This window comes from Neophocaena asiaeorientalis, unplaced genomic scaffold (assembly GCF_003031525.2).
Source record: "Neophocaena asiaeorientalis asiaeorientalis breed wild unplaced genomic scaffold, Neophocaena_asiaeorientalis_V1.1 scaffold1211, whole genome shotgun sequence".
Lineage (NCBI taxonomy): Eukaryota > Metazoa > Chordata > Mammalia > Artiodactyla > Phocoenidae > Neophocaena > Neophocaena asiaeorientalis.
Window position 1 is genome coordinate 200,944 of NW_020173209.1, and position 27,228 is coordinate 228,171.

At 55.9% G+C, this 27,228-nt stretch overlaps 1 protein-coding gene across 1 annotated transcript in view; it reads left to right on the plus strand.

Moving 5' to 3' along the window:
• CPLX1 (complexin 1) overlaps positions 1–27,228 on the plus strand; it is a 36,722-nt gene that overhangs the window by 1,696 nt on the left and 7,798 nt on the right. Inside the window, exon 3 of the mRNA XM_024745016.1 lies at positions 26,754–26,929. Coding sequence (XP_024600784.1) covers positions 26,754–26,929 — 176 coding nt within the window. The remainder of the gene's footprint in view (positions 1–26,753; positions 26,930–27,228) is intronic.

Genomic DNA, 27,228 nt, shown 5'->3' on the forward strand with positions numbered 1-27,228 from the left:
CTGGGGCGGGGGGACGAACAGGGAGGGGCCAAAGGCAGTGCGTCCTGAATCACCTGGCCAGCTTTGGGGGTGGGGGAGGATGCATGCCAGTGCACTGTGTCCGGGCGGAGCCCCCCAGGTGGCCCTGAGCAGCAGTACCTCTGTCGGCCTTGGGAGGACACCCCAGGGCGCACCAGGGGTCAATCCCACTGGTCAGATCCGGTGGCCCCCCACGGGGACTTTGCTTCTGATGTGCAGGGGTGCAGGAGGCCGCAGAGTGGGGGTAAGGAGCAGAGCTGGACCTGTGGCCTCCAGCGAGGACTTTGCAGTGTCACGAGGGAGGGGCCCCCGCGTGCACAGGCATAAGAGAAGAGGCCCCGGGTAGCTTGTGTGTACCCACCTGCGTCCCCACCTCCCCGCCCCCGTGAAGGCAGTGCAGCCTCTTTGTGTGTTGGGCGAGGGGACCCCCCTTCCAGCCCTGCTGCTGGTTTTGAAAGGAACCCTGTGCCTCCTTGAGTCAAGGCCATCAGCACAGCCGGAGAGCCTGGCCCAGGAGAGGAAGGTGATGTAGGACAGTGAGCTGAGACCCTGGCCCAGGAGGTGGGCGGGGGAGCGGATCGAGGTCCGCACTGGCACAGTTGCATCCTGGTCAGCCTGGCCCACGGGGCCGGCCCCGTGCACCCTGGCTCCCCTGGTGCAGCGCCAGCTCCGGGAGCTCCCTGTGATGGGAGCCGGTGGCCGCTGCCTGATTCTGCCATTAGAGATGTCTTCCTCGTGTGACGGGACCACCCCGGGACCGTACGTGGCCTCTGTGGGTCACACCCTGACCTGACGCCTCTCACAGCCGGGCACGTGTCAGGTGATGCATGACAGGGCCACCTCTTGGCAGGAGCGATGGAGAGCTTTTCACCAGAGGTGGGGCACCATGGGGGCTCTGGTGCTAGGAACGAGGGGCAGGATAGAGAGGTCAGTGCCACCGTGCCCAGGACAGGAACCCCACGGGTGGGCTTGTCTCCTGGAGAGTGACTGCATTTCCACGCAGCACAAATTAGATGGAAAGACGTCTGGGCCTGGCCCGAGGCCACATTTCCTGAGACTTCACGGTCAAGGATAGGCTGCGGGCTGCGTCTGATCATGATGGTTACGTCACTGGAACGTGATTCAGGGACCAAAGCAGCAGAGGCACCAGGAGGGACCCAGGTTCCACGCGGCCGGTCCCAGGCTGTTACAGATAATGAATCAGGCGGCTGATTCGGGCCCCGAGGTGGGCTTGCACGAAAATGGAAATATCTGATTTCGCTGTCTGCGTGGCTGAAATCAGCTGGGTAATTGCCTGCCTGGATTCCCTTTGTTCCGTGTCAGCCCAAAGTTTCTCCTGCGACGTGGGAGCCTGGGTGCCGCCAGCGGAGGCCCCTCAGGCAGCAGCTACGCCCTGGGGCCCCAGACCTGGCGTTCCCCCGAACTCCCACCCCGTTCGCACCCCAGTGCTGCTGGGGGCAGGGGCTGCTCCAGGTGAGGCCTTGCTTTCTGTTGCCGTGTTTTCTCTCCCCCTGATGGGCGTCATTTTGGTCTCTCAGGATGAGTGTGGGTGAGAGACAGACAGACGGAGACCAGGAGATGATTCCAAGAGAGGCCAGAGCCGCGGACACGGAGGCGGGATGAACCCCGGACGCCGTCCAGAGACAGGCTAACTCAGAGGGGATACGGCCAGAGACAGACTGAGAAAAAGACGAAGGGAAATGCCTCGGACACTGGAGTCACAGAGATGTGGGGAAACGGGACTGGAGGGAGATGGATGCAGGAGCAGGGTAGCGGGAGCCAGGCTGCGGGGATCAGGCAGGGAAGGCGGCTGAGGGCTTAGAGGCTCAGAACAGGACAGCCGAGGAAAACATGGAAAAGATGGGGCGGCCGAGACGGAGACTGGGGAACCCGGGGAATCAGGTCAGGAAGTGTAAATGCAGGACAGAGAGACAGACAGAGGGACAGACAAAGAGATGTAGACAGAGACAGATTGACACAGACAGAGAGACATAGACAGAGGGACAGACAGGGAGAAACAGAGAGGGAGACAGAGAGAGACAGACAAACAGAGAGACAGAGAAACAGACACAGGGAGACAGTGACAGACATAGACATACACAGACGGACAGAGACAAACAGAGAGATAGGCAGACAGAGAGGCACACAGAGACAGGGATGTATTAGAAACAAGCTGAGAAATAGAGTCAGGGCCGGAAGCAGAGACACATCCACACACACACACACACTCAGAGAAAGGCTCACAGCGGAAATGAGGGGAGAGACAGGCCTGGAGGGAGCCCCGGGCAGGCCTTGCTTGCCGCGCTGGGGACGAGGCTCCGTGTGGCCTAATTAAGCCGGGCCATCTGCCTGGCCCTGCCTCTCAGGCAGGCCCTTTGTTGGGGCAGAGGTTTCCAGGTGACTGCCTGGTGGGAAGAGCAGCTGCAGGACTCAGGAGTCCCACATCACACAGATAGACAGATGGGGCGCCCGCAGCCCCCCAGACGCATGCCTGTGTCTGCCCAGCCTTGTCCCCTCTGGGGCTCTTAGGAGGAGCCCAGTCTGGGACCTGCCTGGGACCTGCAGGGCTGTGGACACCTCTGACCCCCACCTGTCTGGCCCTGACTTGTTCACCCCGCCTCCAGCACCCTTGAGCGCTGAGCGTTCTGGGGAGGGCTGACGGGGCTCGTCCGGGGCACACACGCCTCTCACTCCCTCAGTCATCTGGTCGCTGCTCTTCCAGCAGCCTCTGCCCCGTCCATCCTGCTTGTCTGCACGATCTGGGCACCACGAGGCGGGGCTGGGCCATGGGCAGGCCGGCTGTGTGCTGGTGCTGCGGGCCAGATGGGGACGGCGCAGGCTCAGGGAGAGCCAGTTCACACTCGGATGGCCGTGAGTCCCAGGCGAGCCCTGCCCGTGACCCTCTGTAGGCACCTGTCTGCGGCCCGGCCCGTACTGGGGCCCCTGCCCTGCCGGCGGGCTTCTGGCTCTGCCGCTGTGGCTGCCGCGGGGCCCTGCTGAGGGCCCTCTCCTCCACTGGCCTGTCTGGTCGGACACAGAGCCCACCTCTCTGGGGACCACAGGTCACGTGGGAGCCGGCACAGACCTCGGGGCACCTACTGCTGGAGGGAAGGGAAGTGGGGGTTGAGGGAAGGGAAGTGGAGGTGTCACGTCGTGGTGACGAGGGGCCGTGGGGGGCAGTGCGGGCAGGCCGGGGAGGGCCACTGGGAGAGGCCGGCAGGTGGGCTGCAAGCTGCGGGCACGGGGGCGGGGGCTGTCGGCGGCCCAGCTGTGGGTGGTGAACAGGGGGACTCAGGGGCTGGCAGGGGGACTCAGCTGTCCTGCCTGTCACGTCTCAGCAAGGCCAGCGGCCCCAAACCCTGACTTCACGCAGACTCCCGGCTTCGAGCTGCTCCTCTGAGGGCAGGTGGGTGGCGTGGACCACAGAGGAAGGGACGGGTGAGATGGCAGGGTCTGCGCGGACGCCCAGCCTCTGGGCCCCTGGAGTGGACATTGGAGGGCTCTGCTCAGGGCCCACCTCTCTCTCTCTCCCTCTCTCGACGCAGCCCGCATGGGACCCGGCAGGGCCCCTGGAGTGTCTGCTCTTAGGGCCTGAGTTCTCTGTGGACTGACGGGGCGCCTGGGTTCCTTCAGACTCAGAAGACGTGATCCCTGGGAGGTGGCTCTGCCGGCATCTGCCCTGAGGCCGGGGAGCTGGGGGCACTCAGGGCTGGCCAGGGAGCATTCTTCTGAGGCCAAGTAGTCGAGGAAGGTGAACAGCTATTGGCAAACTTGTTCTCCCCGAGAGAAACGTCCTGGAGGACTTGACAGGTGTTGGGCCTCCTGAGGTCCATCAACACACCCTGACGTTTAAATAAGCCAGCGTTCCGTCCCCAAGAGAAGAAAACATTGACTCACAGTCACGTGATGGCTTGGGAGCTTGTCTGCGGCAAAGTGGCCTTGAGCCAGGGCCAGGCGCTCCGGCCGCGTCTGCACAGATCTGGGACTCAGGGTCCTCAAGGGTGTAATTTGAAGAAACTGTCTTCCCCCAAGACCAGGAAGTGGCGAATGGCCCCGGAGCTATATTTGCCTTGTGGACAAGAGCGTGGGCAGTTGGCGGGGTAGCGTGGTCCCTGTAGACGCTCACCAGACTAAATCAGGAGCAGTGTGTCTATTTTGGCCCAAGTGACCCGGTTCGTAGCTGTCTGTCCCATTGTTCTGCTCAGTGTGGCATGTTCTGTGTCTGGAACACGCTTAGGTCCTCCGGGCTGGTGAGGGGGAGGGGACGGTTTCCTGGAGGAGGGCATGTCCGAGGTGGGCTCCAAGGAGGAGTAGACAGACTGGGACCCAGTACACGCAAAGGTCCAGTGGCCGTAGGGGCTGGGACGGGCTTGGAGGGCAGCCCAGTGCCCAAGCCTAAGGGGTCTTCTCCCCGAGCTCAGGTCTGCCTGGCCACATCCAGGGGCTCGGTCAGTGTGGATGGTGTCCTGCGGAGAGTCGGCCCTGGGCCCGTCCTGCGGGCAGGGAGGCTGGTCTGGGCTCGGCTGAGAGGCTGCCCTCTCTCCAGAAGCGGGAGGGCAGGGGGCCTGTGCCTGGTGCGTGGGGAGGACGAGGGAATGACCAGCCGCTGTCCTGAGGCCGGCACGTCTGCGCGTGTGCGGGCGGCAGGAGCTCTAGCACCCAGACCTGCGTGGAGGGAGGGAAGGTGCTCTACTGACGCCCCCCGGAGAGAGCCTGGGCCGGGGGCCTCCACACCTTGCTGGTGGTGGGTTATGTGCTCTCGGCCGGGACACCGAGGGGGTCTCGTGGGGATCAGTTCCCAGATGTTTAGGGGCCACAGGGACCAGATCCAGGAGGAGGGAGGGCAGCGCCCTCTGTGAGCCAGAAGCCCTGGGCAGGGGAGCCCCTCCCTCAGGGCCAGCACCTCCCCCACCTCTGGGCTGTTGGGGGCCTCCTTCCTCTTCTGTGCAGCAGCTGGAGCCCCCCTTCCCTGCTGCCAACTCGGCCGCGCCCAGCTGAGGCCTGTCTGCAGCTGCTTTTGGGGGGCCCAGAACCGGGGCTCCCGAGGTGTCTGCCGGTCAGACGTGGCTCTGCCCCAGACCCTCCCTTGCCTCGCCTCCTAGGACCTCAGGTCAGGGCCGCAGAGGCAGTCCTGTCCCGGCCCCCAGTGTCCACCCATGGGACTCTACATCGAGGACAAGGCCGGGCGTCCCCATCCTGTCCCAGACCCAGGTCCTGAGGCCTGGGCTGGTCGCACAGGCTCCCCTGCCCTATCTGTCTGTTTCAGGGCTCACTCTGCTTATCAGGGGCCTCCCACATGCCCAGGGCTGCTCTGCTGGGACACTGGCCGGGGGAGGCCAGGTTCTCTGGCATCTGGTAGGATGAGCATCGCAAGCTGAGCTGTACCGCAGGGAAAGGAGCAGATTGGGAGGGAAACTCTAGAATTCTGCATTGGGGAGAATGCTTTTGACTCAGATTACAGAGAACCAGACAGAGAGTGATTTGAATCGGTTTGTTTTTTTCACATGATGAGGTGTCAGGAAGTGGTTCAGCTGCTCAGCGGTGCCATCAGGGACCTGGCTCTGGCTTTCATTGTGCTACTGTCATCCTAGTGGGGCGTTCCGCTTGCTCCTCGCCGCCACAAAGTGGCTGCTGCTGCTCCGGCGTCACGTACACAGTTAGGGGAGGAAGAAGGAGACAATCCCTTTGTCTGCTTGGCGAGTGTGTCTGTGGAATCTCGTAGATGGTTTCCATTTATGTGTCATGGGCAAGAAGGTCTGGGAAGGTGAGGGCCAAGGAGGCACATCACCCTCCAAACAAGGCAGCTTGCATCAGCTTGGGAAACCTGGGTTTCCAGGTGCAGGAGCCCCAGACCACGAGCTCTCAGAGGGCAGAGGTGCCTCCTCCTTCCCCTGCTCACTCTTGAGAGCCGGGCTCCTCCTCCACAGGTGGCTGGCAAATACTTGAAGATAAAATGCCAATTTTCATTCAGAATGGGCTGCCCAGATGCCATGTTGGATCGAGAAAGTGCTGGCTTACTTCATGGGGCTCAGTGAAGACGCTTCTTACCCCTTGTCTCGTAGAGAAAGCGGCCTGTTCTCCTGAAGCCCTGGACAGCCCTTCCCTCAGGAGAGGCACTCCTGGTGGCTCAGCCGCCACTCAGTTGTAAATGCTTTAGCCCCAACCAGGGAGTAAACTGCATATAACGTGCTTCAACGCATGAAGTCATTTCATTTTGCCTTGGTTGGCGAGGACTTCTGGTTGGGATTAGAGCGCGTGTTTGAATAGCTCCTGCGTGGCGAGCTCTCAGGAATCTCGTGCTGACGTGGGAGGCTGCTGGGCTGGCCTGGGTCGCCCTGCATTTGATGCTGGGACATTTTACAGAGCGGGCAGGGACTGAATGAAAACCTCAGAGCCAGCACCAAGTCCAGGCAAATCCCAGTGCTGACAAGTTTCAGAGACCTCAGCCTCGTGAACCCAAACCCAGGTCAAGACGGATCAGGGGAGGGGGCTCCCAGCAGCTGCAAGCGGCCCCTCCCTAAGGCGGCCCCCTCGGGGCTCCTGCCCCTCGTGGCAGAGGAGAGGAGAACGGGGTCCTTCCGAGGCTCCTGCCGTTGGCTGTCGGCTGCTCAGAGCCCCGGATCCTGTCTGGGCGGGGGGCTCTGGCTGGGGTCCATCCAGAGCCTCCTCCTGGCCTCTGCCTGTGCTCTGGGCTCTGTGCAGATCAGCTTTCCAGCTTTGCCCGCACTTTTCTCGTCTCCTGGACAGGGTAGAACGTGGCTTCTCTGGCCCCGCCGGGGTCAGTCAGGACCTCTGGCTGCTTCTTAGGGGGGCGGCCCTGTGGGTCCCTTTTGGTCCCCTGGACTAGACCGTGAACTGTAGTGTCTGAGGCCAGGCCCCTCCTTGGGGGCCAGTGGAAGGATTAGGGTACTGGGTGCTGAGTTCTGCGGGTGCTGTGGGTTGGATTCTGACTGCTAGTTCTGGGTGCTGAGTGCAGCACGTTGAGTGCTGGGTGCTGGGTGCCAGCGCAGACTGAGACTCAGAAGGTCGAGGACTCCTGGGGTTGGGCAGCTGGCCGGAGCAGCCCTGGGTCTGCATCTTTTGGTGCTAATGGCCGCTCCTAACATTTCCCTGGGGAAGCCGTGGCCGTGTCCGAGTGGAAACATCAAAACTGCCTGCTGAGCTCTGCTTCCTCGGCCGGGAGGTGGGCTTCACCAGGAGGGTGCTGGCCACCGCGTGCGCCCCAGGCCGCCTCAGCCCCGGGCCTCTGCCTTTACCCTCTGGGCCCCTGCGGCCCAAGAGCTGGCGGGAAGGCCACAGGTGCTGGGCCTCTTGGGATAGGAAGAAGTGCAAGGGCTGCGGGCGGGAGGAGGAAGCAGGGAGGATCGAAACAGTTTTAACAGAAGCTGAGGGCGGAGCCCCAGCAAGCTGCCAGCCTCGGGCCCCGGAGGGTGTTTGGGGCCGAGGACCACCTTGCACTTAGCATCCTTCAGAAGGAAGCCTCTGGAAGTGGGTCTGCCCTGCGTCTGGTCCACGGGCTGCTGTCTGCCAACACCCTGCTGGCGGGGCCCGCCCTGCACAGGTGCAGACGCGGCCGGGTCCCTGAGGCCCCGCACAGTATAACCCCGATGCCCCCCTGCCTGGCTGTCCCACCGCAGCTGTGTGTCGGGCTGTGGTCAAGGGGGTCTGTGCGCCTGGCACCGGGCCTGCGTGGAGGTGGCTAGGAGGGGCTGCTGGGGGGCAGCAGCTCGTGAGCCTCTGCTCCCGCCTCAGGTGGCCTCAGGGCCCAGGCCCTCCCCCGGCAGACCGGGCAGTGGGTGAGCGCAGGGGAGCTGGGGTCCAGGCGCGAGGAAGCCGGCGGCCGTGCCACCTGTCTCAGATCCTGGTTCTGTTTGGACTCGCTAATCGGCATTTTCATCTCGCCTCTGTCTCCACGTGTCCCCTGCTGAAGCCAAGACCAGATGTGCCACCTGGCACCTGGCTCAGCGGGCAGGGACAGCGGCGGCCCGGGGCCTCTCCCTGACGGGTGTGGAACGTCCGACCGGTGCCCCAGACCAGCCAAAGAGGTTTCCCAGGCCACAGAAGCAGAAGGAGCGTCACAGAAGATGTGGGCAGAGCGGGCCGGGGCCTTCCACGTGACCAGCCAGCCCCCCGGCCGTGCCCCTGGGCCGGCTTCAGGAGGCGAGGCTGCCAGGCCTGGGGCCAGAGCGTGGTGGTCAGCAGGGTGAGACAGGGCCCATGCCTTGGGCCTCCCCTCCCCGAGGGCTGGGCAGAGACGCTCCGGAGCGGGTGGGCTCTGTCCGCTGCCTAGGATGAGGCAGAAAGTCCACTCACCCGCCTCCGGTTCCTTCGGAGCTTGGCCAGCGGGTGGGAGTGCGGCTGGACAGGCGTTTGGAAGCCGGGCCCCGGGGCGGTGGATGATGGACAGTGGATGGTGGCGAGACAGGTTTGGCTGCCCCTTGGACGCTGGTCTACTTCTTGGCCCGGGGTGTCGAGGAGACTCCGACGCAGGCCAGGCAGGCGGTGCCCACGGACCCCAGCCACAGGCCCCTCAGGCCAAGCACCCTCCACAGGGCAGCGGGGTGGGCGTCTTTGAGGGGCTTCGCTTTGCAAGAACATTAACTGTTGAATGTGTATCATGACAGTTAACGTCTGATCTAACCTGTGTCACCTTGACTTTCACCTTTCTTAAATGCTTCCTTGCTATTTCACTCTTTAATCTTAATACATGGACTCAATTTTCTTTTTTCAAAACCTTCTGCAGTGTTGTGGAACCCGCACGCCCTTCGAAAACATTATTCAAGCTTTAATTGTTGCCGTCATGTGCGACGCTGTGTGTTTCGAGCTCTCGCCAAGTCCTTCCGGCAGTTCTGTGAGCTCCTCTGTCCGGCCTTCACCCACACCCGCCTCTGTTCTTTGTGATTCCGATCTGGAGGCTTGGTATTACCGTCGATGCTTTCTTAATGCATAAACTTTTTTTTTTTGCGGCACGCGGGCCTCTCACTGTTGTGGCCTCTCCCGTTGCGGAGCACAGGCTCCGGACGCGCAGGCTCAGCGGCCATGGTTCACGGGCCCAGCTGCTCCGCGGCATGTGGGATCTTCCCGGACCGGGACACGAACCCGCGTCCCCTGCATCGGCAGGCGGACTCTCAACCACTGCGCCGCCAGGGAAGCCCCCATAAACATATTTTTATCTTTGCATTCAATTTGATGAGGTATTTATCCACGTTTATTTTTTAACGTGAAAGTGGGTTTTTTTCCTACCGTGAAACTAATAAATGTTCATTGTAAGGAATTGCAATAATACAGAAAACATAAAGAAGTGATATGGAAAATCGAGACACTGCGTTGCTTTCAAACTCATCTGCTAGAATCACTCATTACTTATGTGAAATAATATTATTTTTTTCCAGGAGAAATGCCTTCAGATCTGTTTCTAATTTTAAAAGACTCTGCAAAGTTCTTTACGCTATCCACTTATTAGAACTAGTTCAAGGCTCAGCTGGCTATGCCAAAGCTGGGGGCCAAGGATCAGCCTGCCACGGTGACTGTGGTTTAAAACAGCTTTAGACAGAAAACGCGGGACAGCGTCATTTCCTGACAGCAGCCCTTTGAAGAGTGCGTGTTTCAGGGAAGTTTCTGTCTGCTGTGTAGACAGGTTTAGACGAAACTCGCCCTTTGGGTGATGAGCTACAGAATCAGTACAGACTTAACTCCAAGTTCCAGGAACAGTTTGTAAGTATTTGCCCACCTTCCTCCCATCCTCCTGGCAGAGGTGAACTTGACTCCAGACCCAAGGAGCCCATTGGAACGGTAAGTACCAGCAAGGAGCGGTCCTTGTGGACGCGTCCCCGCTGTTCCTCAGTAATGCGCTCGTGGATCATCTCAGACACTCCGCTAGTCTCCTGGAATGGGTGGGGGCCCTGAGCTGGGACAGACCTCCTGCCCCTCCCCCCATGTCCCCTCGGCAACAGGCGCCTTGATGACGCTCTTTCCTCCTGAACCTGTGGTTTGCCCTGAGTTAACGTATCTGGACTCGGGCACGTTCCGCCCCATGAGCGCTGTGCGCTGTCCCCGCCTGACGGACGAGGCCCCTCTCCTCTCTCCTCTCCTGCTGGGCCGCTGGGAACTTCCCAACAGAGGGCGCGCAGGAGGGCCATGGAGTCTATTGTGCCTTGGGGCATAGCTGCCAGTTGGGCTGGGTATAAAGTTGTAGATTTTAAAGAATTTCCTCCTTGGAATTTTGAAGCCTTTTGTCAGTTGTCTTGCAGGTTCTAAAGTTGCTCTTAAGTCACATGCTGTTCTCACTTCCAGTACTTTTTACATGACCAGTTTGCTTTTCTCTCTGGAGGCTTTTACAGTTTCCTCATTGACTTGGCATTTTGAAATTTCAAACTCTCAGAACCTTGCTGTGGGTCTTCTTTCACCCCCTGCGGGTGCACTTACTCGGCCCGGGGACAGGGATCTGGCTGCCTCCTTGCTGAGCCCTCATCTGACCCTCTCAGCTCTGGGCCGCTCTGCTCTGATTCTGTTTCCTTCTGTTTTCTTTCCCGTTGTTCATCTCCTTATCTTTTGTTCTACTTCCTGGGATATTTCCTTAATTTCATTTTCTAACTCTTCAACTGAACTTTTCATTTCTGCATTTACATTTTTAACTTCCAAAATCTCTTCCATGCATTCTGAATGCCCTCCCTTTCAAGGGTTCCCCTGGCCCTTGTACTGTCTCCTCTGAGCACCCTTGCCTGTCTGGGTGCCATCTTTATGCTGGGGGCTCTCTGGGTGAGTTCTGAAAGCCTGGCTGAGGTCCTGCGTGCTGTGGGGGACTTCTGGCTTACCTGTGGGAGAAACATGTGGGAAGCTGGCTTTTATGTTTGGAGAGCCCCAGATGGTAGCATCTTTCGGTCTTGTTGGGAGGCGTGGCTCCATTTCTCCAGAAACAGATTCTGCGTGGCTGGATGGTGGGTTCCGTGAGCAGGGCAGTGGGTGGGGGCTTGGCGAGGTCCCCAGTTTCGGGAAACAGATATCCCCTTGACCCCTGTCTGTAGGTGGATGCGTCACCTCTGCCCCCACAGTGCCTGAGACTGGTCTGAGCCTGGAGGGGCTCTGGTTCAGTTTCTCCAGCGCAACGGGTTTTTGATTCCCCCTTGCCGCTTGGGTGGTGGGTCCCCAGGGTGTGGAGCGCAGGTGCCCCTCATGCAGACCTCAGCCCCTCCCCCAGGACCTAGCGCCTCTGATACCAGAGTCGGCCTGGGTTCTGCCTGCACGTGAGCTGCGCAGCGGTCTCTCCCCCTGTTCTTGCTTGGGTGCTCCCTGCACGTCTGCTCTGCATTTCCCCAAATCGGACACCTCGGCCACCTTGTTCTCTCCTCTCCTGTCTGTTTGTCCTCGTGGAATTATACTTTCACATTTCCTTGCTCCAGTTTTAGCGGGGTTGTGGAAAGCGGTTTAGATAAGCACGTGCGTTCGATCCAGCATGTTTCGCTAGAACTCGGTACCATCAGCTGTTAGACCTCCTGGAGTTAGGACGTGGAGCACAGGGTTAGCTGGAGTGAGCCCGCCGGGTGTCGAGAAGACCAGTGCAGGCAGACCTCAGAGACATTGCGGGTTTGGTGGCAGACCACCGCAGTAAAGAGTGTCGCAATAAAGTGAGCCATGTGAACGTTTTGGCCTCCCAGTACAAACAAGAGATGTGTTTACACGACAGTGTAGTCTGTTAAGTGTGCGGTAGCATTATGTCTGAGAAGAGACACATCAAGTGTACATATCTTGGTTAAAAAATTTTACTGCTAACAAATGCTAACCGTCGTCTGAGCCTTCAGTGAGTCATAATCTTTTTTGCTGGTAGAGGGTGTGAAACATTGTGAGAATTACCAGAATGTGACGAGACGTGAAGTGAGTACGTGCTATTGAAAACATGGCGCCAGCAGTCTTGCTTGATGCGGGGTTGCCACAGACCTTTAGTCTGTGAAAAATACAGTATCTGTAAAGGACAATAAAGCAAATCACAGTGAAACGAGGTACGGCGATATTAGGACAAGTGGTATTACGGCATCTGGCATTAGGACACCTGGTTAGGACGCCTGGGGTTAGGACGCCTGCCATCGGGACGTCTGGTATTAAGATGCCTGTCATTGCACTTGAATGAACTCACTACCGTTGACTTAACCAGTACCGAATGTCGTGCATCACACATCCAGCCTGTTTGCACTCAGGAACAGTGTTGCACTGGGCGTTCCTGCACTTACATCCTGTCAATCAATATATATCTATTGAGTTCTTAACCATAAGCCACACACACAGACGGAGAGTCTGCATCCGATGAAGCATGCATTCTAGTGTCGGAAACAGATAAACAAAACCCAGGTGCATAAACACTGAACGTGCGGCCTCAAGAGGTGCCGCGTGGGGAGAAGCCAAGCAGGAGCTTTGTCTTTCAGGCGCGTCCCTGTGTTCAGGCGGCAGTGCTGTGGCCGCAGAGGGTGGCCTTCAGGAAACCACGATATCCTCGCGTTTTGGGTTTTTTAAATTAATTTTTATTGGAGTGTAGTCGCTTTACAGTGTTGTATTAGTTTCTGCCGTACAGCAAAGTGAATCAGCCATACGTATACATATATCCCCTCTTTTTAAAAAAATTTCTTTATTTTATTTATTTTTGGCTGTGTTGGGTCTTTGTTGCTGAGCGCGGGCTTTCTCTAGTTGTGGCGAGAGGGGGCTACTCTTCCTTGCGGTGCATGGGCTTCTCGTTGCGGTGGCTTCTCTTGTTGTGGAGCACAGGCTCTAGGCGCACGGACTTCAGTAGTTGTGGCGCACAGGGTCAGTAGTTGTGGCGCACGGGCTTAGCTGCTCCGCAGAGTGTAGGATCTTCCCGGACCAGGGATCGAACCCGTGTCCCCTGCTGGCAGGCGGATTCGTAGTCACTGCGCCAGCCGGGAAGTCCTTATCCCCTCTTTTTTGGATTTCCTTCCCATTTAGGTCACCGCAGAGCACTGAGTAGAGTTTGCTGAGCTATACAGTAGGTCCTCGTTAGTTACCTATTTTATACGTGGTATTAATAGCACGCGATATCTTTGTTGACAGGAATACAATACAGCAGAAGGATGTGCATGGCTAATCTACCACACGTTTCCAAACTGCCCTCTAAGTAGATCTCGCTAAAATATGCCATGGCCAGGCTCCGTCGTGCAGGTCACACACACGCTCCCCAACATGGGGTTTTGTCAAACTGTTGCTGATTGGGTGGATAAAGTTGATCTCATTTTTAATTACATTTTGGGGATAACAGTGTGATTTAGCATCTTTCATTCACTCAGCAAAATTTTTGAATACCCAGTGTTTGCCATCATTGTGATTTCTACGTTTTAGGTGAATGTTCTGTTACTTACCGTTCCATGCTTGCCATTTGCCACTTAACTCTGTGATGTTCTAGATATTCTCACCGTACGTATGTATGTAGTCAGCGCTGTCAGCCCTTCCTCGTTATGCTTTGTGTTTTCCCACTTCTCTGCACGCCTGGAAAATTTTCACTGGATGCCACACATTGTGAGTTCGTTCACCCTGTCGCTGCTGGGTATTTCTGTTTTCCTAAATATACGCACTTTGCTCAGTATGCGATCAGGTTATTTAGAGACAGTTTGATTCTTTCCTTTCTTGCCTTTAGGCTTTGTTAGGTGGGATCAGAGCCATGTTTAATTAGGATAATTTTCCCCACAACCGAGGTCGTCCCTTCTTCTTATTCTCAGGGATGCCTGGTGATCTGTGGCTTCTTCAGCTCTTCCTCTTGGGAGCCTTCTCGTAAAAGGCGGAGATGTTGGATTGGGTAGAAAATCAAGACCCAACTTTATGAGGCCTATAAGAAACCCACCTGAACTATGAAGACACAAATAAGGGAAAAATAAAAAGATGGAAAAAGAGAAGCCATGTTAATATTAATCAAAAGAAGCCTGGAGGGGCCACGTCAGTGTCAGACAGAGATTTCAGAGCAAAGATTGTGACCAAGGGTGAAGACGGCCCTATCCCAGTGAGAAAGGAGCCAGTTAATCAAGAGGACACCACAGTCCCGACCATTTCTACAAGTAATAACTGAGCTTCAAGACGTGTGAGCCAAAACAGGTAGAACTTAGAAGAGAAACAGACAACCTGCAGGTTCGGGTGGTGACACTCAGAAGGACGCACAGACCTGAGCAAACTGCCAACTGGCCTGGCCGACTGACTCTACAGACACTTCAGATGACAGCTCACAGAGCATCTACCCAGATAGACCTTCTTCTTGCAGACACTTCAGATGACAGCTCACAGAGCACTTACCCAGATAGACCTTCTTCTTGGCCACAAAACCAGTCTCAATAAACGTAGACAATTCCAGCCATGCAGAATGTGTTTTCTGTCCACATTGGGATGAAACAAGAGGTACACAACAGAAAGATATCTGGGAAATCCCCCCAATATTTGGAAACTAAACAACCCATGGGGCCAAGAAGGGATTAAGACGGAAATTAGAAATTATTGTAAACTGAGTGGAAATTAAAAAACGGTTATTTGTGGGATTCAGGAAAGTCATGTTTAGAGGGAAATTTATATCTCTAAACACCTCAATAGAAATGAAGAAAAGTCTCAAATGATTAACTTCAACTTCTTTTTTAAAAAATATTTATTTATTTATATTTTATTTGGCTGTGTCGGGTCTTAGTTGTGGCATGTGGGATCTAGTTCCCCGACCAAGGATTGAACCCAGGCCCCCTGCACTAGGAGTGTGGAGTCCCAGCCACTGGACCACCAGGAAAGTGCCTTAACTTCAACTTCTAACATCTGAAACTAGGAAAAGAAAATCAAACAAAACCCAAAATAAGTAGAAAAAAGGAAATAAAGATCAAAATAGAAATTAATGAAATGGGGGTGGGGATGAACAAAGTTAGTTAAGAAGATTAATTGGACTTGTATCCAGAATACCAATTACCATTCAATAATAAGATCAACAACCCAATCAAGAAATGGGCAGAAGGGGCTTCCCTAGTGGTGCAGTGGTTAACGATCCGCCTGCCAATGTGGGGGACACGGGTTCAAGCCCCGGTCCGGGAAGATCCCACATGCCACGGAGCAACTAAGCCCGTGCGCCACAACTACTGAGCCTGTGCTCTAGAGCCCTCGAGCCACAACTACTGAGCCCGCATGCCACAACTACTGAAGCCTGCTCACCTAGAGCCCGTGCTATGCAACGAGAGAAGCCACCGCAATGAGAAGCCTGTGCACCGCAACGAAGGGTAGCCCCTGCTGACCGCAACTAGAGGAAGCCCACGTGCAGCAACGAAGACCCAATGCAGCCAATAGATAAATAAAATCTATTAAATATATATATATATCATGCACATGACTTTAAAGAAAAAAAAAAGAAAGAAAGAAATGGGCAGAAGCTCAAGGAGGTGGACCATAGCCCTCAGCTCAAATTGGGAGATCGAGGTGGCACGTCACAACGAGAGTGTGACCTAGATGGGATGGGAAGGGATGGGAAGGGCACTGCCTCCCCTGGGGTCCTCCTCCCCAAACCCATCACCCAGTCTAATCAAGAGAAAAACATCAGACAAATCCTAATTGAGAGACAAACAAAATTCCCGCAAAGCGCTCGTCAAAGCTGGCCAGGCCATCAAACAAGGAAAGTCTGAGAAATTGTCGCAGCCCAGAGGCGCCTAAGGAGATGTGACGACTGACGTATGTATACGGCCCCTGGACGGGATCCCGGAACAGAGAGGGATCCAGTGTCCGCAGGCAGACACTGTGGAAATCGGTTAGTAACAACGTTCTTGACGTGGGCTCCTCGACTCTAACGTTACGTGTTTGCGGGGCGCGCGGGAACTCTCTGTACTGCCTCTCTTCATAATTCTTCTGTAAATCTAAGACTGTTCTAAAATAAAAAGTGCATTTTTGAAAGTGTGCAAACGATTTGAATAGGGATTCTGTCAAAAAAGATATAAAAATAGCTACTAAGCACATAAAAAGATGCTTCACATCCCTGTTCAGGAGAGAAAGGCAGCGGCTGCTTCGCACCCGCCGTGGCGGTTAGAACTTCGGGGGCACCTAGGAGCACGTGCTGGCGGGAACGCGGAGCAATGGGGCCCCGTACACGCCGGGGGGAGTTTAAAACGGCACAACTACTTTGGAAAACAGTTGGCAGTTCCTGAAAAGTGGAACCTCGGTTTGCCACACAACTCGGTGCCCACTCGTGGGTATCCCCCCACGACAAATGAGGCAGGCACACACACAAAGACTGTGCGGCTTTATCCACAAAGACCAAACTGGAAGCAACCCCGTGTCTGTTACCGGTGACCGGACACACCCTCGGTGCCCACCCTCTCAGCCCGAAAGAGGAAGGAACGGTGGGCACTCAGCAAAGCACCACCTCGGTGAACAGCCAGCCCCTTCCCGCGATGGCCGCCTGTGCTGTGACTGTGTTTATCTAAGATTCTGGGGAGTGACCTGCAGGCACAGAAAGGAGGTCAGAAGTCGTCTGCACGTGGTTTGGTGGGAGGAATTACACGGGGCCACCAGGAACCTCGGGAGGACGGATGTGTCCAGTGTCCTGACTGCGGTGATGGCTTCATGGATGTGCACGTTTGTCTAATTGCGTGATTTATCCTATGGCCGCTGTGCCTCCATTAAGCGGCTTTAAGATGGGTTGTGTTACCGAGGACGCCTGCCGTTGGGATGGTCAGGTGTGTGGACCACGGTGCCTGAGGCCTCTTTCCAGGCGGGCCGGGGACAGCTAGAGCTTCAGCCGCTGCCCTCGTGCCCGCGGGGCGGCCCCCTCAGCGCAACACCCTCCACAGGAGAGGAAGGGAGAGGCCGTGCGGGACCCTGGGCGGGGGCTGGGAACAGGCACACGGTCCCTGCCGCACCAGGCGGGCTGGGAGCCCCCAACAGCGTCGGCACATAACTGCTTTCTGATCGGGCCACCTTTGCATCCCTAAAATGAACCTTTTCTGTAGAATTCTGTAAGAAATGCCAGCCTTCAGTCCCACCTCTGGCTTAGCGTTTGGCACTGCCGTTTCCGTGGGAGCCCGGCCCGCCCCAGCCGAGTTTTGGCATCGTTCTTGTGCTGATTTCACAGAAATAAACGGGAGGATTTCCTTCTTTTCCTCCCTTCCAAGAACATTCTAAATATCGTAAGAATTATCTGTTTCTTGACTGTTTGAAAGAATGCATCTGTGAATTCTTAGGCATAGTTCTGAGTTTTTGACAACATTTTTTAGAAAATCTACTTCACGCAGGTTTTCAAGTGTATGGATAGAGTGTAAAGGTGTTACTTGATCATTCTAACATCTAACGTCTAATGCAGCTGTTTCTCCCTCATTTTTTCCTGAATTCGCATATCTTTGTGCCCTTTTCCGTCCCCTCGACCCGAGCAGGTGCCTGTCCGCGTCCACGGAGTTTGAAGCTCCACCTCTTTAGGGCGGTGCCCTTGCTGTCGGCTGAGCTCGCCTCCCCCTGCCCCCCCCCCCACAGGCCGGAGCCCAGGTGTGAGGCCCGGGCCCCAGGGGTTTTGCAGGCTGGCTGGCCCGAAGATCTCACTAGATCTTGCATCGCATGGTTCTCAAGCTCCCAGAAATGCAGCGACTGTAGTTTCACTCGTGTTTTCTAACGCATAAGAGAAACTTCACGTCTGTAGGGTTGGGAGGAGGGCTTTTGTTCCCAGTCTCCCTGTTTGTCGTGCTGTCTGCTTTCCTGACGCCATCAGACACTCGGTCTCATTCCTACTTTGAAAACATGTTGAGGTTGTCTCTGCAGCCTGACATGTTTTTTTGAGACACGGGATTATAAATTGATTTAAATTTTCTCTTTTCTTATTGTGATAAAACGTACATGACATACAACTTGCCATTTTAACTATTTTTGGGGGGAGTGGGGCTGCATTGGGCTTCGTTGCTGCGTGCGGGCTTTCTCCAGTTGCGGCGAGCAGGGGCGACTCTTCGTTGCCATGCGCGGGCTTCTCATTGTGGTGGCTTCTCTTGTTGCAGAGCATGGGCTCTAGAGCGCAGGCTCGGTAGTCGTGGTGCACGGGCTTAGTTGCTCCGCGGCATGTGAGATCTTCCCGGACCAGGGCTCGAACCCATGTCCCCTGCACTGGCAGGCGGATTCTTAACCACTGCGCCACCAGGGAAGCCCCTTAACTATTCTTAAGTGCACAGTTCAGTGGCATTAAGTACATTCACGTTGCTGTGCAGCCGTCAACATCCGTTTCCAGAACTTTTCAATCTTCGCAAACTGAGGCTCTGCCCCCAGGAAGCACTGACCCCCGCCGGCTCCCACCATCTACTTTCTGCCTCTCTGATTTTGCCTACTTTAGGGACCTCATGTAAGTGGAATCGTACAGTATTTGTCCTCTTGTGTCTGGCTTGTTTCGTTGAGCGTGATACTTTCCAAGTTCACCCGCATTGTGGCGTGCGGCAGAATTGCACTCCTTTTAAAGGTCGCGCGGTCTTCCATCGTACGGATGGACCGCGTTTTGTTTATCCGTCATCTGTCGGTGGGCATTTGGGTTATCGCGATGCTGCTGCTGTGAGCACGGGGTACATACATCTACTTTCAATTCTCTCAGTGTTCCTGCTTTCAGTTCTTTTGAGTTTATACCCAAAAGTGGATTTGCTGGATCCTATGGTAATTCTATATTTAATTTTTTGAGGAGCCTCCTACTGCTTTCCACACAGCTGCATTTTAGGTTCCCACCAGCAGCGCACAGGTCTCCAGTTTCTCCACATCCTGGCCGACACTTGTTCCCTGGGTTGGTTTTGGTTTGTTTGGGTTTTAAATGATGGCCATCCTGATGACCGTGAGGTGAGCCTCTTCAGGCTGTGGACGAACATTCGGTTGCTCTTCGTGAACATTCCATGAGTCTGAAAAAAACACGGGCTGTGTTTTTTAGGATCCAGGTTTGGCATGGACCTGGTTTGTAACCTGCCAATCTGTTTTCTGTCTTCAGATAATCATAAAAACGTACACAGGGATTTTTTTCTCCTTGTCTGCACTTGGCCCTCGTAGCGTATGGTGGAGCCTCCCGCCCGCGGCCGCCTGGGACTCCCTGACATGGGGGCATCGTGGCCGCGTGGCCCTGTGCCCTAGAGGTCAGCTGGTCTCCAGCCATTTGCAGAGGCTGCAACCGAAACAAACAGGCCAAGTCGGCGGCCTCAGCACCCGCTTCTCCAGGGACGGGTGTGGTTCATTGGGATGGATGTAGGGAGGGGCCGGCAGGGTGGGTGGGTGAGTGGATTCTGAATGGGCTTGAGTGTGACTGCGGCCCAACCCACTGGGAGCACACCCCCGCCCAGACTCTGGGGGCACCTTCCTGGGCTCCCCAGCAATAGACATGGTCGCATTTAAAACATCTCCAGGGCTTCCCCGGTGGCGCAGTGGTTAAGAATCCACCTGCCAGTGCACAGGACACGGGTTCAAGCCCTGGTCTGGGAAGATCCCACATGCCGTGGAGCAGCTAAGCCCATGCGCCACAGCTACTGAGCCTGTGCTCTAGAGCCCGCGGGCCACAACTACTGAGCCCATGTGCCACAACTACTGAAGCCCACGCACCTAGAGCCCGTGCTCCGCAACAAGAGAAGCCACCGCAATGAGAAGCCCACGCACCACAACAAAGAGTAGCTCCCGCTCGCCGCAACTAGAGAAAGCCTGTGCACAGCAACGAAGACCCAACACAGCCAAAAATAAATAAATAAAATAATTTTTAAAAAAAAATTTAAAAGAAACAACATCTCCAGTCAATGACCTTCTCACTGTTACTCTCCAGGTGTTTCCAGGACCCACAGCAGGGATGCCATTTCCCATCCGTAAGGCACCTGGATCAGATCTCCTCTGACACTTATTCTGCCACGTGAGCCCTAACTTTATCTAAACCCCCAAAAAAGAAAAAAAAAGAATTGTTGGAGTTTCCGTTGGAAGCGTAACCCAGGTTGTGTACAATCGTATATTAACTTCGGAGGAACTGGCATCTTCGTGACACTGAGCCACCCCGTCAGGAACCTCAAGAGTCTGTGCGAAGCCATCCCATTCACGGAGATATTTTCTACATGCGGGTGCCATAGGTCTCTTCGTTAAACGCATTCCGATTTTCTACATTTATAATTATCGTAAATGGACCATTGTTTCCATTTATGTTTCTAGCTTGTTATTGATAGTATGCGGCAAATTTAAAAGTCATTTATCTGTAAATATTGCACTTAGTCATTCTGCCACATTCCATCATTGGTCCTGGTTGGTTTTCACTGGAGTGTCATGAGTTCTTTAGGTATATGATCATGTCACCGGCAAAAGAGGTGGGTGTGGAGAGAGAATTTGATATCTCCTTTTATAGTATAATACCCCTTAATTTTTCTCCTTATGAAATTCAGTGGACTCTCCAAAACAATTTTTTAAAGGTAATAATGAAGTTCCTAAACTTTCTCTTTTTCTTCTTTACAATTAAAGGAATAACTTTTCCTCCAGAAACAGTTTTAGCCGTGGATCCCAGCTTAGCCGTGGATCCCAGTTTAGCCGTGGATCCCAGTTTAAAACAGTTTTAGCCGTGGATCCCAGTTTAGCCGTGGATCCCAGTTTAGCCACATGGATCCCAGTTTAGACAGAAAGTGCTTATTTTTCTTTGCTTTCTAGAGTTTTTACAATTTCAGTTTTATTTCCCCTTCAGCTTAAGGGTTAATCAGGGACATGTTTCTAAAACTCAAACTTGTAAAGTTATGGGTTTGGTCATCTTTTCATTACTTGGATCTGGCCGGGTGACGACTGGGGAAGACGGCCGGGTGACGACTGGAGGAGACGGCCTGTATCACACGTCTCATTGCTCGTTTGTTAGGGCTTTAGATCAGTTTGGATGTGATGTGATTGACGCCGGGTGAGCACTGCCTGGGTAAAGTGCGTTTCCCTGGGTTCTGACTGTTGCACGGCCCCTTGGCAACCCGCAGCCCCCCACCTGCCCTGGGCCCCAGGCAACCCTGACGTGTTTGCGGTCACCATACACGGATTTGCACTTCTGTTGACGTAAGTGAAGTCATAGAATTTGTGCCTGGCTTTTTTCACTCAGCGTAAAGGTTTTGAGATTCCTCCACACTGCCGAGAGCATCAGTGCCCTCGGGTGGACGGACCAGCCTTCGTGTGTCCGTTCACCTCCTGACGGGCGTTGAGGGGCCTCTCTTTTGGGGCTGTTACAGATGGGGCTGCACATGCCGTTCCCACTGCGTCTCCATTTCTCTGGGTAGGTGCCGAGGAGTGGGATTGCGGTGGAGGTGCACGTTTAATTATAGGAAACTGTCCAACTGCCGTCCCAAGCGGCTACATCCCCCCCATCCTGCCGGCCACGGGCGAGGGTCCTGGGTCCCCCCGCCAGCTTCCGAGCACATGCTTGGTCTTTCTCATCGTAGACAGTCGTGTGGGCGCCTGGTGGTCCTGCTCTGTGAGTTCGGTTTGCACCCTAACGGCCGAGCGTGTTGATCAGCTCTGTGTAAGAGCGGGCACATCTTTTCAGGTTCTGACTTGCCACCCGTGTCTCTTCTCTGGTAAAATGTCTATTCAGAGCTTCTGTTTTTAAAACCAGGTGGTTTGTGTTCTTGTCCTTGAGTTCATTATGTATTCTGGATATAAGAGTCTATCAGACGTATGGTCTGCAAATATATTCTCACAGTCTTGCCTTTTCTTTTTCTTTTTTTTTTTAACACTGTCTTTTGAAGAACAAAAGTTTTTTGTTGATGAAGTCCAATGTATCAGTTTTTCTTTTAAGGCTCGTGCTTTTTGTCACCTGTGTAAGGAATCTTTGCCTAGGTCAAGGTCACCAAGATTTTCTTTTATGCTTTCTTCTAGAAGTTTTATAATGTTAGCTTTTCCATTAGGTCTGTTACTGAGCTTTGTATAAGGTGTGAGGTTAGGGAAGACATTTATGAGTTTATCTGTGCGTTTGTGTAGGAATATCTCATTGTTTTAGTACCGCTTGTGAAAAGGCTATCCTTCCTTCACTGAATAATGTTTGCAACTTTGTCAAAAACTCACTTGACCCTATAGGGGTGGGTCTGTTTCTGGACTGTCTATTGCATTCCATGGGTCCACATGTCAATTCTCCTGTCAGTACCATACTGTCTGGATTATAGTAGGCCTTGGAAGCAAGCAGGGTAAGTCCTCTAAAGTTGTTCTCCTTTTGCAAAATTGTTTTGTCTATTCTAGGCCTTTTGCCATTTCCATATAAACTTTAGAATGAGCTGGTAAATTTGTTCAAAGAAGCCTATTTGCGTTTTGTTTGGGATTGCACTGAAGCCAGTGTTCGGGAAAACTGATCTCATAGCAGTGCTGAGCCCATGAACATGGTGTATCTCTATTCGTTTAGGTCGTTTCAGACTTCTCTCAACAATTCTATAGTCTTAGGTAAAACAGACTTGCACATCTATTAACAATATAGTCATAGATTTGTATGTTTTTGTCAGCATTGCTAATGGAATTGTTTTTCTTTTTATTACTTTTCTTTTTAATAAATTTATTTATTTATTTACTTATTTTTGGCTGCGTTGGGTCTTCACTGCTGTGTGCGGGCCTCCTCTAGTTGTGGTGAGCAGGGCCCGCTCTATCTTGGGGTCATATTCAGATTGATAGTCAATAAAAATGTGTGGCGTCACGTGAGTGTCTAGTTTCACGCTTCTCGCAAGGAGCTCAGTCACCCCAGGGAAATATGGCTGTCTTCTCCAGGGTTCCGAAGCCCCTCCTGTCACTGGCCACATGTCCGAGCCCCGTGTCTGTGTGTCTGTGGGTCTACAGGCAGTCTGTCCACTCGGTCACTCTGCCTCCCTCCTCTGCAGAACTGCATGCTATGTCCCACGCATGGTGGCCCCTCCTGGCAGGAGGCTCACCTCCTCTGCTTCCCCCTGCGGTGTCTCCTGACCAGGGGCCTTTGCATTTCTTTATGCAACACTCTTCACTTGCTAGTTGTCACAGAATTTCCTTTCTAGCTCTTTTTTTTTTTTTTCTTAATTTATTTTTGGCTGTGTTGGGTCTTCGTTTCTGTGCAAGGGCCTTCTCCAGTTGTGGCAAGCGGGGGCCACTCTTCATCGTGGTGCGTGGGCCTCTCACTGTTGCGGCCCTCTTGTTGCGGAGCACAGGCTCCAGCCGCGGAGGCTCAGTAGTTGTGGCTCACGGGCCTAGTTGCTCCGCGGCATGTGGGATCTTCCCGGACCAGGGCTCGAACCCGTGTCCCCTGCATTGGCAGGCAGATTCTCAACCACTGCACCACCAGGGAAGCCCCCCTTTCCAGCTCTTGAGAGTCTGAGTGCGATTGCACAGATCTGTGACTCAGTTTGTGGAGAACAGACATTACATTACGGAGTCTCCCCATCCATAAGCGTGACAATTATCTTTCTTTATTTAGGTGTTTTTTAGTTTTTTGTTAAATTTCATAAGTTTTCCCATGGTTTTATTTCAAGTTTAAAAAGTATTTTTCTCTTTTAAAAAAGTTGACTTTAGTCTAAATGCAATATGGTACCCTGGATTGGATCCTGGAACGGAAAAAGGACATTAGTGGAAAAAGTGGTGGCATCTGAATACAGCCTGTGGTTTGGCTGATGGCACAGTGTAGGTTATTTTCGCTTTGATGAACGTACCAGGGTCAACACGGGGTGATGCTGGCCACTGGCGTTCAGGAGCCCTTGGACTACCTGCGTGACTCTTCTGTAAACCTAAAATTATTTCAAAATGAAGTTTTAGGGATCAGCTTTAATTTACGTACTGTTTAAATAGACATCGTTTCCATCAGGTATGAGGTAGCGTAATTGGATGCATTCAAGGTGGTGAATGCTGAGAAGGGTTTTGACCGTAGGGGCCACCAGTGCACACAAGGAGTCCCAGGAAAACCTGTCGAGAAAGACCCTGGGTTGGGAGCAAGTAGGAGGAGGTTCAGGAATTCAGCGCAAGGAAGAACGGCAGGTGCGAAGGCCCTGAGGTAGGAGCATCGCAGCCCCTCGCTCCACGTCGCCCCCCGCTCCCCGCTGCAGGCCTGCAGAGAAGTCTTAGCATCTTCATCTCCTACAGAGTCGGGGTGGGTGTTACGTCAGGGAGGGCGGAGAACCTGAGGGCCGTGGACTGAGGGACGGCAGGCGGAGGCCAGGGCAGGCCCGGGCCAGCTCCTGTCCACCATCCACAGGCCGGTGTGTGGGCAGACCCCGTCTCCTCCTGTGCGGGCACCCCGCGAACGCTGTTCTAGAAAGTTCTCCCTAGCTGTTGGGTTTCTGCGTAACCTGCACCCAAGTGTGGGACCTGCGCCAGGGTTAGAGAGGCACCGCCACCTCATCCTGCACTGAGGTCGTCCCCGGGGCTTTGACTGTCAAGGAGGGCTGGGACCCGCCGCCCCTGCCCCGGCGCACCCCTCCCCACTAGTCACCGGCAAGGTGAGGCTCCGAGAAGAGCTAGGGCAGGGGTGGGGTCGGCCCCTGTGCCCACACCTCTACGTGGCCGGCACGGCCGGCTGCGGGACCCCCGCCTGGGATTCAGGAGGCTTGGGCTGCGGCTCTCGGTCCAGCCTTGGGCACCGTGTGGGGACGGTGCGGGGGCCGCGTGCGGAGGCGGGGTCGGGCGAAGGGCGGGGACCACGGGGGAGGGCCCGCAGCGTCGGTGCCGATCTTGGTGCCGGGAGCGTCCACACAGCGGTCGAGTGAGCGTCGGTGCCCCGCCCTGGCCGTGGAGAGACCATCGGCCTCCAGAGTCCCCTCCGCGTGCTGGGGTAGCCCCCCCTGGGCCCTCTCTGCCTCCGGGGGGCCAGCCCGGCGCCCCAGTGGGGGCAGGGCCAGACCCCTGGTCTGGGGTGGGGCTCCTGGTGTGCAGAGCTCAGCACACAGCGGGTGCTCAGTAAACGCCTGTTGGACCACTAGGCCCAGAGCCCACACAGCACGTCGGAGGAGCAGGTCTGGGGCCCCAGACCACCCAGGCAGGGAGGCCCCTCCAGCCCCCACCCCAGCCTCCACCCACTTTTCCTCTTGGGAGAGAGACGTAGACGAGACTGGTTCGCCCACCTCTGCCTTAAGATGCCAGCACTCTCCAGGGGGCAGCAGGAGCTATCGGTCACTCTCACTTTAGTGTGAACGAGCTTGTTCAAGGGGGGAGTTTGCGTAGAAGCTGGCCCGCCGGCCAGGGAGGCTGGGAAGGTTGCAGCTGCTCGTGGACTGGGGCTTGTCCCTGCTTGCCTCACCGCCTGCCGGGGACGGTGGCCCCAGAGGTGGGGAGATGCCAGCCCCTCATCCAGGGAGCGATGAGACAGTGTATCAGCAGCCCTGCTCATGACCAGTTTCTTGAGCCACTGGCTTGAAATCGCCTTTGCAGAATTCTGAAGATGTGGGTGGAAACTGACACGAGGCTCTTGGTTTTCTGTTAGCGTCTGTATCTGTGCCATCGGCCGAGCCCCATCCAGGCGGGCTCCCCGTCCCTGCAGTGACTGTGGTGGCAACTACCCTGCGACCCTGTAGTAGTTTCAGCAGCTAGGAAGGCCCACGTGGTGCAGGTGTGGCCCGGCCCGACGGAGGTCTAGTTTTCAGCCCAGAGCACTCAACCAGAAGTTGCCCCCTTCCCACCAAATGGTTCCCTCTGCCCACACGGGGGCAGATGCACGTGTCACTCCCGAGGAACCGGCAGATGCATCATTGGTGCAGGTGTCTGCAGGGCAGGGAGTCTCTCCAGGTTCCGTGCTGCACGGACCTGTGCAGCCTCAGAACAGGAGTCCCTGGAGCGCTGAGGACAGCGCAGCGGAGACTCCGAGAGAAGCGGGCAGGACAGAGCCGGGCCTCGAAGCCAGGGCGGGGAAGGGGGCACCCCTGGATGTGGGCGTAGAGGGGCCTCGCGGCTTCTTCCCGAGGCGCGGACTCAGCTAGCCTTGGGCCGCGCTTGGGAGGGACCATCACGGGATGAGAGGGCAGAGGCAGGACCTGCAGAGACCGGTGGCTGGAGAGGCGGGGGACAGGACGGCAGTCACAGGGCAGCAACCTGGCCCGGGGTCCACTCAGGAGCGTGGCTGGTTCCCAGGGGGAGTGCAGGGGTGACGGGGCGCTGGCCTCACGCCTGTAGGCCGTGTGTGGGTAAGTGCGGGGCGCTTCTGGGTGACTGGCCGCGGGGGCTGAGGTCGGCTGACCCGCAGCGCTAACCCCTGTGCTCCCCTCCCCATGACGCCCGTGCATCCGGGTGCAGTGGGGCTGGGGCCACCGCGGGCCAGGACCACGCTCTGAGGCAGTCATTACGCATCTCTGTCCCGGGGGCCGAGCCAGAGAGGGCATCCGAGGAGGTGTTTGTTGTCGCCTGTGAGTCAGGAGCTCACGAGGAAAGTGGAGCTGGCGAGGCAGAGAAATTATGGCCTTGGTGCTGCCACGTGCAGCCGCCAGCAGTTCTGGGCCAAGGCCGGCCCCCAGCCCTGCACAGTGACCGAGAGCCCGCCAGACGCCTGTCGCCTGTCCCGGCGCCTCAGCCCACACAGCCGTGCACTCAGCCACGCTGCCACGCTGGGGAGGCTGAGCCTCTGCTGCACTCGGGCCTGGAGAAGACGCGCGCGCAGGCGCACGCGCACACACACGCACAGCTGCCCTCAGACACCGGCAGACACACCTGCCCTCAGACACCGGCAGACACACACGCTCCACCCCAGGAGCTCACGCACACGCAGCCGCGGCCCAGAGGCCTGAGGCCGCCGCCCTGCTGGACGGGAGCGGGGCAGGGAGAGGGCGGGCCCGGCCTGACTGCCGCCTCCCTGTGCCCAGGGGCCACCAAGGACATGGGCAAGATGCTCGGGGGCGACGAGGAGAAGGACCCTGACGCCGCCAAGAAGGAGGAGGAGCGGCAGGAGGCGCTGCGGCAGGAGGAGGAGGAGCGCAAGGCCAAGTACGCCAAGATGGAGGCCGAGCGCGAGGTCATGCGCCAGGGCATCCGCGACAAGGTGCGCGCGCGGGGCGGGGGCCCCCTCGCCCCCCTCCTCTGCAGCTCTAGAGCAGACCCTGGGGTGGTCCGGCGGGAGGGGCACAGGCCGCCGGGGTCACCGTACCCCAGGGTGCACGCCTGCCACACGGGCTCACCGGGACGGGGCTCACTCTGCGCGGCCCCGAGTCCTTCCTGGTCCTGACGGCAGGGACCTGCTCCCATGCTCCCGGGCTCCTCACACGGGGTCAACCCTAGCCCAGCTCTTCCTGTTGCCGACCCCGGGGCTGCCCCAGAGGACCCGGCGGGGGTCCGCCCGGA